The 12,906-nt window shown below is 42.4% G+C and overlaps 1 protein-coding gene across 2 annotated transcripts in view; it reads right to left on the bottom strand.

Annotated features, from left to right (window-relative positions):
- si:dkey-82f1.1 (DENN domain-containing protein 2A) overlaps positions 1 to 12,906 on the bottom strand; it is a 45,660-nt gene that overhangs the window by 16,944 nt on the left and 15,810 nt on the right. For both annotated transcript variants that reach the window (XM_034686695.1, XM_034686694.1), the window contains 2 exons: positions 6,778 to 6,864; positions 1,300 to 2,343 (listed from right to left, as the gene is read on the bottom strand). In XM_034686695.1, coding sequence (XP_034542586.1) covers positions 1,300 to 2,343; positions 6,778 to 6,863 — 1,130 coding nt within the window. In that variant the 5' untranslated portion in view covers position 6,864. The remainder of the gene's footprint in view (positions 1 to 1,299; positions 2,344 to 6,777; positions 6,865 to 12,906) is intronic.

Here is a 12,906-nt window from a genome sequence, read left to right as displayed (position 1 = left end):
ACACATTTTATATTTACAAAATCCAACTCTGAAAAATGAAGGCCCGACATATCATTTGATGGAAGCCAAAGGCCTTGCACAATCAATTTTACTGTCAAGGCTAAAAGTCTTGAAAAAGCAAAAGGGGGCCTCCTTGACATAATGTGCACTGCTCTGCATGTCGTCCTCCCATTTGCAGCAGAGTTTTGGAAAGAGGAATGAGTGGAGTTAATGTGTACATTCCTGAGATCCAACCAATGAGCTCATTCTTTGGGATATTTAGAAACAGGATGATGTCACTGGTGGTCTTGATTTACAGCAGATGTGGGAAATGTGTTCACCTAATTTTTTGTTGATGGTGTTGGGGGAAGGGTTGCAAGGTTCTCAGAGACATCACTGGTTGATTAAGATCACACAGGACAGGAGCACTGGGAAGTTTTGTAAATTTAGATTTTGAGTTATGACAAAATAACATGGGTTGATTTAGTGACTCTGACCTGTCATGTTGGGGCTCTAGGTATAAAAATATCTATACGTTCATTGGTAGGTCAACAGCTTTGGTCTAGACTTGATTACTTTCACTAATGTTGAAGGGGCTGCTATGAAATTTGGATCAGACACATGCATGGTCCCTAGAAGATAAACCCAACTGACTGCTGATTTCTTGACTTATCTTTTGGTCCCACCATGAGGCTGGCTTTTTAGATGTTGAGTGAAATCTCTGAGCAATTATCAGACGTATTGAACATTAAATTGTTTCAGTGGTTCAATTTATTAACCAAATACTGAGTATAAACTTTGATGATACTTGAATTTTCCAATCACAGGATCGATTTTTAGCATCCATCCATCCATCCATCCATCCATCATCTTGACCGCTTATCCCGTTAGGGGTCACGGGGGGCTGGAGCCCATCCCAGCTGGCTTCGGCGGAAGGCAGGGTAGACCCTGGACAGGTCGCCAACCTATCACAGGGCTAACACAGAGAGACAGACAACCATTCACGCACACACTCACACCTACGGGCAATTTAGAGTGATCAATCAACCTGGTAAGCATGTTTTTGGACTGTGGGAGGAAGTTGGAGTACCCGGAGAGACATGGAAAGGCACCTGCCCGGCCAGGGATTCGGACCAGGAACTTTCTAGCTGTGAGGCAACAGCGCTACCCACTGCACCACCGTGCAGCCCCCATTTTTAACATGTCCAATAATTTTCATTTTGACTTTTTGGTTTGCTGAACTGCAAAACAAACGATTTTTCCATCAGTAATATCTCCATCCAGTGTTACATTTCTGCTAAATGAGTGCCAATCTCTCACCTATTACTGCTGTCCCGGGGTTTGTCAGCCCAAGGTCTTCTGCAAACTCCAGGCGGTGGGCATGTAGGTAAAGGTGGTGGGGGAATGGAGGGCAGAGGGGGCAAATTCCTCCGTCCCTTCCCAAAGCTTGGTCCTGAAGTAGGAGTAGTGGGAGGTGTGTGGTGCTGGAAGGTTCTTTGAGGTTTAGGTAAAGGGTTTATAGAAGGAGCACCTGGCTCACTGTATACGTTCTCTGGATCCCCCTCCCTCCTCCTCCGAGATCCACCATGCCGAGTCACGTCAAAAGTCCCAAAAATGGGCTCGTTAGCCCTCTTTTCTGTTTCCTCCAGCTCTTCCTTTGAGGGAGGGCAGAAGTAATTCCCTGGAAAAGCCAGTGAAGGTCTGTCAGGAACCTCCTTTGTTGCCCTCTCCAGTTTCTTAACATGAGTTAAAACAGTCTTCTTGTCTTGGGGTTGTTCTGTAGGCTTTGAAGCCCGACAACCCCTCTCTAGGATTACTTCTCTGTCCTTGTTTGTTTGGCCCTCAGGAGATTTAGGCCTTGAATCCCCCAGCTTTCCAACATTCTCCTTCCCTGAGTCCTGTCTGTCCCAACTGACAAACTTCTTGCTGTCTGTCCTTTGAAATTCCGAAGCTTTAGATTCCTTTTTCCTTACTGCCTCACCTTCCTTCTGCGTCGTTGTAAGAGGACATGTCCCTGAAGAAGCCAGTGGAGCAGACTCCTTTTTGCCCTCCCATTGTGAGATCTTATCACGGATGCTGGCGGTCTTGACTCCCGCTGGGCTCTTGTTGTTATTCAGCTTGCCACACATGCCGTTCTCCATGTTGGGAGTCCGTGGGTCATTGGTCGTGGTGGCTCTCCTTTGAGCTAGCATGGTGTCAGGAGGACCCGGGCTGTCACTCAGCCTGAGTGACGGGGAGAGTGGACGCTTGGTGGGTAGAGCAGTGTCCCTCCTGTCTTTGTCCCCTGATGGCCTGCACACCTCTTGGCGCTGGGGCACCGCAGGCGACGGAGCCTCCCCGACCTTCAAGCCACAGCACTGGAGCCTGGAGAGAGAGAGAGAGGCCACGGACAAATTAACAAACACAAATGATCCGTTCACTTTACCCTGAAAAAGACTGATTCTCTACGCTCCACATTGGCAGACAAGAAGCTTCTCAAGCTTCATATAGTAACAACACGAAACTGAGATGTTACAATTCTGCATTACAGATACTAATTCTGATGCTTGAGCTTGAGTATTGGTTAATACACAGTATTCCTACAGTACCAGAAAGAGTTAAAAGATGCATGTTACTGGTGAAATTACTGGTTGCTGATGCACTGCTAGCTTTGTATAATCTCACAGGCTTCACTGGCACTGAACTGTTGTTGTCATCACATGATAATCCCTGAAACCTGCTGATTTCATCGTTTTGGATCAGTGTTGGTGTTCTCTGTGAAACCCAGTAAGGCATTTAAGGACTTATCATAAACTGTGTGAAAAAGTGTACTAGATTTAGCATTTTGCAGTAAAAAAACTGAGGTGTTTTGCCAGATGCACAGGCAGGAATGCAGCTACGCATTTGCAAGACTGGACTAGAGGGCACTCAAGTGTCGTGGGATTCTCCTGTCAGAACTCACAAGAAAAGAAAAAAGGGACAAACCCAGCTTAGTCGAAAAATGCATTGATGGTGGAATTTATCTGCAGCCGCCTTTTAATGTAGTGCAAAAATATTTATAACAATGTGCAAATACTATTTACAAAAAAAAAGATAAAAAATGAACAGCAATGCAAAATCAGTTTGATTATTCATCAAGGCTGACTGAAAAGCCCATATAAGTCCTCTTTTAACCCCTGAGGACCCACTTACTGGGCGTTACAAATTACATAACTTGACCAAACCCATGTTTCAAATAAATTGAAGCATTTTTAACCTTTTGACCCTTTAAAATTTAATTTTACACGTTCTAACTGGCACTTTACTTCAAAGCACAGCATAGTTTTACAGAGATAATTGACAAAACAAACAAAAGATTAAAACTCATAAACTATCTGACTACTTTTATGCACCATATCTATCTAATTACCATGTGGAAATGATGTGCTCTGTTTTGGCGTTTGAATATAAGACTAGGATGTGGTAGAGAATATATCCAACACGCCCTCAGCAGGTAAATGGACACTGGATGGATGGATGCTGTGTAAATGCATGGTGAGGTGAAAAACGAGCTATCAAGTGTTGACCCTTTGTTGCGCAATGAAATGTAGATGGAAATAAGGATAATGGTGAGCTTACCGGGTGATTAGAGACACTAGCAGAGAAGGGAAGTTTGGTTGGTGTGTATACGTATATGTATTGGTATGTGTGTCTGCTCCCCGCCTTCAGTGATTGTGCTGCTCCTTCACACAAGTAAACCCAAATATTCCCCACCGTCCCATGTCTGTCTGTTTGTCTTCTTCTTACCTTTTTGTATTTATTTTTGATTATCAATTCATTTTATTATATTTAGTTGTATTGATATATTACCATGATAACTTTTATTGACATTATTACTATATAGAGATATTTTTGGGGAAATATGTCATGTTTTGTTTTCTGTTTTTTTTCCTCTACGCTCACTGAAAAATTGAAAAAAGGAAACTATGGCTTGTTGTATTATCATTTTTGTACTACAATACTTGGGATGCACAGTATTCCGTTGTGATAGTCACTCACTATACATGACTTTGTATGTGTGTTGATCTGTCATTGTAAATTTGCCATATTTCTCAATAAAAATATAAATAAATAAATAAATAAATATTCAGACAAAACATGTAAAGAGTTGTTTCTTAACAAGTGGACAGTGCAACTACTGAGCCACTGCTCTATGGTGTATACTTGGAGCAGTGGTTTGTGGTAGAAAGTACATTAACGGATGTGAACTCTAATAGAAATGTCAGTTTGTGCCTCAGTGTACAAAGCAATGCATCATGCTCCCTGCTGCTCTTGAAATTGGCAGTGCCATGTAAGCACTTACAATTAAATTCACAAACAGATCTTTGTTTTATGGGGTAAACAAGAATTCTTGTAAAACCAGCAGACGTCTGTTTGTTGCCTCTGTTTCTTCAGCGAGTCACTCCTGGAAGATTACTGGGTCATGACTCTTTGAACTCTGGGTTTTAGGGTCAAAGTTTACAAGCTATACACACATGCTATTTCTGGAGAGGAGATGAAAGTATACACAGCAGAGGGGAGAGGCCGCAGTGTAGACGTGCATCTTTTCATTCCGTTTCCTGACCCTAAAAGCTCAGTTTTGGCCTATAGACCATTCATCAGATGATTGAATTTCCAACAAACGGAGGAAACGCTGCCTCTTTGGGGTGACTTCTGATGACATTGCTGGATATGAAAACCCAAAAGTCATGCAGCCTAGAGGAAATCTCTGGGGGAAATTACTGATTCAAGTTTCCTCACAGACACGGTGTTGTAAATCATTAGGAAACCAAATAATTATCTTCCAAATTGCTCTGGGTTTTATTACTTTGACCCCCTCTCTCCCTTCCCCCCTTCTGTCTTGTTGTGCGTCCCTCAGTTGAAACAGCAGTTTCTATTAAGCATGAAGCAACAGAGGGGAAAAACTAGGTCACATAGAAAAGCCAAGTAAAGGAGAACAGGAGTGTGCAGGGGTGGGTTGTGTGGGTGAAGGAGTTATAGGAAAAGGAGGGCAGATGGACAGGGAATTAATAACATACTTCCCTATTTGAAAGTAAATGTTGGTGATTAAGCAAGTCTCCGAGACAGATATTAAGAAATGGGCAGCATGTGAAGTCTAGCCAAGAATGGGTGGAGCATGGGCATGAGGGTCATTGAGTGCAAGAAAATGGATGGTGCATGTGGGCATAACAGCATCTCTGACCAGCTGAGCTAACACAGAATCAGGCGACAACAGAGAGAGATTGAATTTGGCAAAGAGACACACATAACTAACTTCTTTTTCATATGTTCTTGCATATTAATGTTTCACATTTCTCTAAAATAAATGTATCATTGAGCATTGGTAACTACAGTAACCATGGCAGATCCTCAAAACATCTTCTTACAATCCCTCGAACTGGTTCAATCCAAAATCCCCTCATTATAATCTAAATAGCACTAATGAATATCGCAAGGATGACAGAAGGGAGCATAGAGAGTGGTCATAGAGGCATTAGACGGCGACAGCAGGGGGGCAGTAACTGTATCCAGATGCCAGATGGCCAGCTCTGCCCTGCTCTTCTCTGTATTCCTGCTATTGTTAAACATCCGACCCTGAATGGAGAGAGGTGTTTCTAGTGTGACTGTGTAGGAGAATAACATGGCAGGGTAAAGAGAACTGTATTGGATCACGGTCTACTTCAGTCAGGGGTAATTTTCTCCTCTCAAAAGTCACAATCAAGTGTTGCAGTATCATCAAAACAAAATCAGTTAAGCTACAGTATCACTTTCATGTCTTAGCAGCCAGGCTTTTGATCAGCTGTGTCAGTTAAAAAGCACTCCAAAGGTTCCACTCTTTAAGATGTGCTCTCAAACTTTAGTATTACACTTATGAAAAGTCAAAGGATTCAAAAGATGTAGATCACAAAAAAGAAATGGACAAAATGAAAGAGCTATGTTGACTTTCTGGATCAAACTCCACAAAAGTTGGACCCTGCAAATTTCCATAATGCAACTCGAAGCACTGCTGAAACCCCAAACCTCAGGTCCTCAGCTCAGTGCTTCAGTTAAAAATGTGATGTATGAAACTTCAGCTGATAAAAGTACCTCCAGAACCACAGAAGACAAACAGTTTTAGCAGGCTGAGCAGTATTAAACTCAGGAACAAGTTGCCAGTTCAAGCATGCTGAACTGGCCCAGCATTAAGAACTGGAAAGCAGTAATCAATGATTATGTGACCAGTTCTGTCTCAAGAGTGTGGAAGAGTGCATGTTTTTGACCTTGTTTCAACACACAACAATTTTCACTGATTATCAACTGTCTTGAAATATTTCTCCAAGGTTTACAAGTATTCATCTAGAAGGTTATAAGCTGAAATTATAAGCTTAAATTCACTTTTTCCTGCCATTGTATGATAAACACACGACCATTACTGAGCCTATACGCGCTGCTGCACTGCATGGCTTGTCTTGTCTTGTTCATAGGATATTGCTAAGTTGCTATTCAGGCACAATGACAGGTTGTTGTCAGCTCAAAAAAAAGGAGGAGATGTTTCTCTTTTTCAGGCATCACTCTGCAACAGAGAGCAGCACAGAGAGTCTCACAATGAGAAACAAAAGCACTGCTAAAAAAACCAACCAACATGTGGTGTGAGCAGCATGTAATTACTGTCTTTACCTGTGTGTCATTTTTACAATTAGATGTCCAAGGACTCATATTATCATCTTGTTTGCTGTAGTGCTGACTTTTAGACAGGATTTATTGCTATAAGACGGTGAATCAGACAAAATGTAAATATTTGATGGATTCTGAGGCACCTACCCGTTGACTGATTGGTAGATACAGTTGTCAGTGTTTGTACAGAGCAGCAGGGCCCTCCCACCGGTCATGGTGCTAGCAGCTGGCATCCTGAACAGACACAAAGAAAGACACAGTCAGTTAAGAAAGTGATTGAATAGCAGAGTGAGTCTATCCTGTAAAAAGATGTGAAACACTTCTGTATATATCTTAAGCAGACCTGTATTTTTACACACGGGTTGTGAAGCTGCACAGAAAAGCATATTCAAAACAAACTGCTACAGAGCTTCAATTTAGAGATACATGGACCCTTGAGCTCTCTTTATGACTTCTCTTCCAACTGTAAGCTGTGAATGTTAACCTCTATAGCTAAAGCCTCTCATTTCTGTGGCAAGCCAAACTCATTTCTGAACCGAGCTGCAGAGCAGAAGACCTCACAGGTTGCACAGCATCCCTCCAAAATGTAGTAATTAGAGGATACAGCTGAAAACAAAGTCTTAACTATTGCTAACATGAAACACACACCAGATTCCTTCAGCCATGTGGCATTATGGAAAACTTATTGAATATGCTTAATACTCCACACTGTATTAACATCAGCTGAATTAGGAAAAGATTGGTGGCAGCAGGAAGACAGAGAAGGAGCCGCAGTTTGACTTCTCTAGATCATCAGTCAGTGTCTCGTCTTTTTACGCTTCCAGGACAGATTTATGGAGCTTTTTAAGGACAAAGACACCACACACACTCTCATACTCTGTTTTTACATTTCAAATCCATGCCTCAAAACTCTGCTTTTACTCTGGAAAATAACTTCCTTAATGCGTTGAGTGTCTTCCAAAGCTGCACATTATTACTGACAAATGGCGCCAAGATGAGTGTGGGGGGGACATGCTCTGCCAGTTAGTAAACAGTACTTAGTCCATTTGTAGAAGTATTATAAAATTAGATTCAGTTGGAGCTAAGCAAGACCATCCAAATGTAACATCACTAATTCTGTGCACTTAAGACTTGGCCTGTAAAAGCTGGTGGTGGGCTGGCAGGGAGCAGAAGGGCTTAGCCTCTGTGTGGCACAGATGTAGCTAACATGAGAGAGACAGAGAAGTCAGGGCTAACTCTTGTCTGCAGGTGTCCACACATTTAATATGAAGTAAATTCTCATCAACCCTGATATATGCTTTGGTACAAAGCTGCACACTTACACACAAAGCTTCATGTACAGACAGATTTCAACACATCCTGCCAAACATCCCTTACTAAAGACCAACTTATGTATATGTGACCATATGCAAGTCCAACCAGATGTGCTGGGATACTTTAGGGTATCCGTAAGCCGTTAAACATTTCCTGAGCACTGCCCGGCCCGATCCCCCCCCCCCCTTATTTCTCAGCCAATAAACATACATTAGCCTACCCTGACACTTTTCTTCTTTGCCCCAAGAGTATGTAGAAAATGTGAGCCTAACTCAGCCAAATTCCACAAATTGTTGTCCCAACTGGCACAGAAGTTCCAAAAAAAAAAGAAAAGGCATAATTTGGGTAGATTACGTAAACATTTGCAGCTACATAGCTGAACTCTTCCGCTAGCTAACAACATAATTGGCCCTCTGGGTCCAGTGTTTTGGAATGATTCTGGGCTTGTACTTTTTTCCTCTTGCAGGATGAAGGAACAAATGGACACTGTATGGAAAAGTTTCCTCTAACAAGAAGAAGACAAAAAAGAACAATGTGCCAAACTTTTTGTGTCTAGTTTTGCTCACAGCTCAACTTACACCCCCCCACCAAATCCAAGTCCTAGCCCCCCAAGAGAGAGGAGGAGGAGGAGGGGGGACTGTTTGCGTCAGCCATCCACTGGCCTGTAGGCCTAAATTATTTTCAGCTGTGAGGCGAGCAGAGGTCACATGTTTGAGGGGAAACATCAACCAATTTTTTTCCCTTCCTCCCCCCTCTTGATTCTTTTCGCCTTACTAAAACCCAAAACAGAAATGAAGGCCAGAAATCCAGCATGGAAAAGGGGGAGGGGGTGGGCAAGGGGGACTGTAAAGAATGTATAGAGCCTTCTAGTTTTACAGTCACATTTTTCTTGGTTTTGAAGGGTGTTGCATATCACAGAGGGGGGAGAAATGATGGTTGATATGAAGGAGGAGTGTATTAAAGAAGAGAGGGGGGGATGGGAGGGCAGGGGTTGTCAAAACTAGAGAGGAAAGTGGATATTGTAAAGAACAATACAAGTGTACTGTTGCATTATGAGAACAGCGTGTGCTTTCAGGCTGTCCCTCTTCACTGTTTGGAGTCCTAAAACCAAAACAGAAAGCGTGGATTTCAGCGCCTTAAAAGGCCATTTGATATTTTCACACTATTCTGACTTATTTGGCTTGAACATTTCCCAAACTTGACTCATGCTTGCAATACAGTGCCTCCATCCCTCGCCTGAACCTGACTAGCAGTAGTGTGTTTTTGCGTCTTGTAAAAGCTGTAAATGTGACAGCACTGCCAGTTTTACAATGCTCGGTTACTGAGGAAACTCTTTTTCGGGAGCAGTGAAGGCTTTTGTCTCCTACAGCTATTGGCAACTATTGTTAACCCTGACCCTCAGAGCAAGATGGCCACCATAACAATGCTGAGGCTGAGGGAAGCCATCTGCTGACTCCAATAAAAACATCACGGGAAACTGCGACCTGAAAGACCTCAACTTGCCCTGCCCCCTTCAGTCTCGGCCCTGTGAGGTGTGACAGACTGTGGACACTGGCAGAAGAAGTGGAAGTGGTTTTGTTGTTGTAATCAGTAGTTGGGTGAAGACGAAGTCAAAGAAAAGAGTGTTGGAATGGAAATTACATACAATATTTCTGATGTGCCTATTAAATCTAAATCTTCTGATATGTTTACACCTCCATATTTTCAGAACTCTTGCAAAAATCTAAAAGTTTCAGATCCCTTATGCTCTTCCCCAAAATCACCTTTTGAGTATTGTATGCTTCTACTTATTTAACTTTAGATAAAAACCATTACACAGATTTCTGTCATGATGGATAATCTCTATCTTTGCTCCTGAGGGGAAGAAATCGTGTTCAGTGAATAGCACACAATCCTAAATACCTTGGAGGCTTTACTGGATAGATAGCTGCAATCGGGGTCAGACACAGGGCATCAGATCTGAGCATCAGTTGCATAACAAACTCTGTAGAAGATTTATATCAGCGGATGGACCCTGGGTATCTGGCCATAGACTCATTACTATAAACATGGAAGCACATATGCCACTGACAGAGGGGATGTTATTGATTGCTGCAATGGAAGAGATACTGGCAGCGACTCCTCAAAAATATATGGTAAAATGGCAACAGTTAATCCATGGGGTTAAAGTATGAAACTGAGCAGGTCAGGGGGTCCTGCATCTTAAAAAAAGAGCGTCAGAGAAAGAACTTCAAACCTTGCTGACTTTGTCACTTCCTCACATGGCCAGTTGTAAATGAGGTCACTCTGGATGTCTTTTAGGAATCTGTTCAACCTTCTGACAAGCTTCCTGAGGAAACGTACTGGCAGCTTCATTCAGGCAGAGCTACTGTGTCAGCTTTGGGCTTCACATCTTTTGAGCTGAATTGTATCTTAAGGACAGTGATGTCCTCCTTTTGCTCAGGAGCATCAAAAAGTGCATGAATAAATCTACTTCTCCAAATCCTACTCAAAGGAACTGAAGTGTTGTAACCAGAATTTAGTCTTCCTAAGGGCATGGACATTTTAGATGCATAAGAATCCAGCCTAGAGGAACAATGACTTAGATGATAACCAGATTTACAAAATGAAAAACAGCTGACTGACTGACAAACAGCCCAGTTAAAGGTCAATAGAGTTCGTGAAGCCATACTGTCAAAGAATAGAAAGCTTACAGTTCAGTAGAGGAGGATACAGTCACAATCTCAATCAGAGTTTAATTCTAAATACGCATGAATTTATTCCCCAGTTCATTCCCTAGTTAAGACAGAAGCTTGGGTTGGGAATATAAAAATAAGCGTGACAATTCTAATTTGAAACCCTTTCCACAGAACAGGTTTGAGGTTTCCATAACTGACAGTCTATTTAATGGACACTGAGCCTCCATGCCCCTCCCACTGACCGCCTTGATGGGTGCCGACATATTGCACTGGTGAAGACAAGGTATATGTGCAGAAACTTCCTGGCAAGTAAAGCCATGGGATCGATCCACGCCCGTTCAGCTGATCAAAACATGCACTGCAGAATAGTAGTACAGATTCTTGTGATTATCAGAAGTGGACACTCACGGTTAGGCAAGGTGCAATTACTTTTGTGTCACTATTTGCAATGTTTCCTCTCCCTGTTCCTCCTCTGTTGTGTTAATACGGTGAAGAACGCTGCTGGAGCCTGCATTTGTCAATCAATCATCTTTTTAGCACCAAATATCCAATTTTAAAAACATTTTGGAAAAAATTAACACTTGGATATAGTATGGAATAAACTAACTATGAAAACAGAAAACATGTTTGATAAACACTTATTGTAAGTGTATTTTCAGCCCTTGAAACTATGGCTGTACAGCCAGTCAACACTTGTGGCTTCCATTTTAACATAGTCTCTACATTGACCCCTGACTCCAATAATCAGAAACCCATGATGAAACTAAATACTCTCTGACAATAATCTAGTCATTAGGTTTTGAATGATTCATAAGGTTTCAAAATCTTGGTACACATGTAGTTTGTTAGTTAACAACTCGACAACTCATCAAACCAGCCTGGGATTCGATGACAATGTCATGACACAAACTTGCACATGCACACCAAATTTCCCTCAATTAATCATCTTTCAAGCTGAGTCAGTTATGAGTTGGCTTATTCTGGCTCTGTTAACAGGATGGTGATAAACTGTGACATGTCATATTTCCTTCACTTAAAGTCTTCACACTGCAAGGTGTGGATTATGTTGGTCTGCATTAGGGTTTGCATCTTAACTGTTTGAGCTTGTTAACTCCAGTTTTTAACTCTTCTAAGTCTTGGTTGTGCTCAGACTTTGAATGTTGGAGTTATCACTGTGTGCGGGTGGTGCTGTCAGTGGTTCATGGCCAGCTTTATCAGGCCTCTGCATTGTTGTCAGCGAGCTGTTGGCAGGCTGCTGCTTTAGTACTCTGGAAGTCTGCCCGCCTGCCTCTCCCCAACAGCTGCTTCTCATAAAGATTTCACCCTCCCCTCTATTCCTGTGTCCCTCCATCCCTCTGTCCAGCCCTGCTGAAGCAGCTAATACCATGACGTCACCGTCCCGTGCTTGTTCTTCCCCAAACTACTCTGTTTCTCACTTTCAATTCAAGATACCTAAAAAGGGCAAAGTCGCTTACAGCCTATGCTCACATCTCACAGTTATCAGGACATGGAGTCATCAGGACATGGAGTCAGTCTGGGATAAACCAAAAGGAGGCAGCCCCTAAACCACTTGTAGTCCTTATGAGTGGTTGAGGAGGTTTTATGTGAAATTGGGACAGGGAAAGACCATGACAGCTTTAATGGAAATTATATACTGCCAAGAAAAAAATAGATTATATATTTTCTTTTTCCGCTTTCTGTACCCACGCTGGGTTGAGGACCCTAAACCCTACATGATGTGGTTTATTATAGCATGTGCCAAAGCCTTTGCCTGCAAACAATTTAACGCACCACTGCTCATTTAGCCAGCTCTTTCTGGAATGGCAAACTTGCCGGCTTTTTTTCCCTCCATGCCCTTCTACTCTTTCATTTCCCTTCTTTCATTCTCTCTCTTTCATTCACACTGCAACTTGGAGTTTGGGAGACTAAAGTACTAGAGGGGGTGATGAATACAAGGGGACAGAAGGGACTGATTTCTCTCTCTCTCCTACTGAGTTGTACCTCGTCTTCACTTCTGCAGATCTGCAGCAGAGACCATTCATTTACAGCCAGAGTGTTACAAGCACTCCTGGGTTGCCAGATCTGACATGCAGTATTTGACTTGCTGCCTTGCCCTGGTAGGCTTTGACAGGTTTTTTTGTGTAATTCCTAAATAAGTAGAAAAGGAAAGGTTGATGGTGGAGGAAAGGATGTATGGAGAGGGAGAGAGAAGGAGAGGGTCAGGCAAATAAACAATGGAATTTTATCTGGGCTTGACAGCCTCCCTCTCTCCTTTTCTCTCTCT

Source organism: Notolabrus celidotus, chromosome 6 (assembly GCF_009762535.1).
Source record: "Notolabrus celidotus isolate fNotCel1 chromosome 6, fNotCel1.pri, whole genome shotgun sequence".
Taxonomy (NCBI): Eukaryota; Metazoa; Chordata; class Actinopteri; order Labriformes; family Labridae; genus Notolabrus; species Notolabrus celidotus.
Note: the sequence above shows the minus strand (reverse complement) of the source record. Positions and strands in the feature narration are given on the sequence as shown.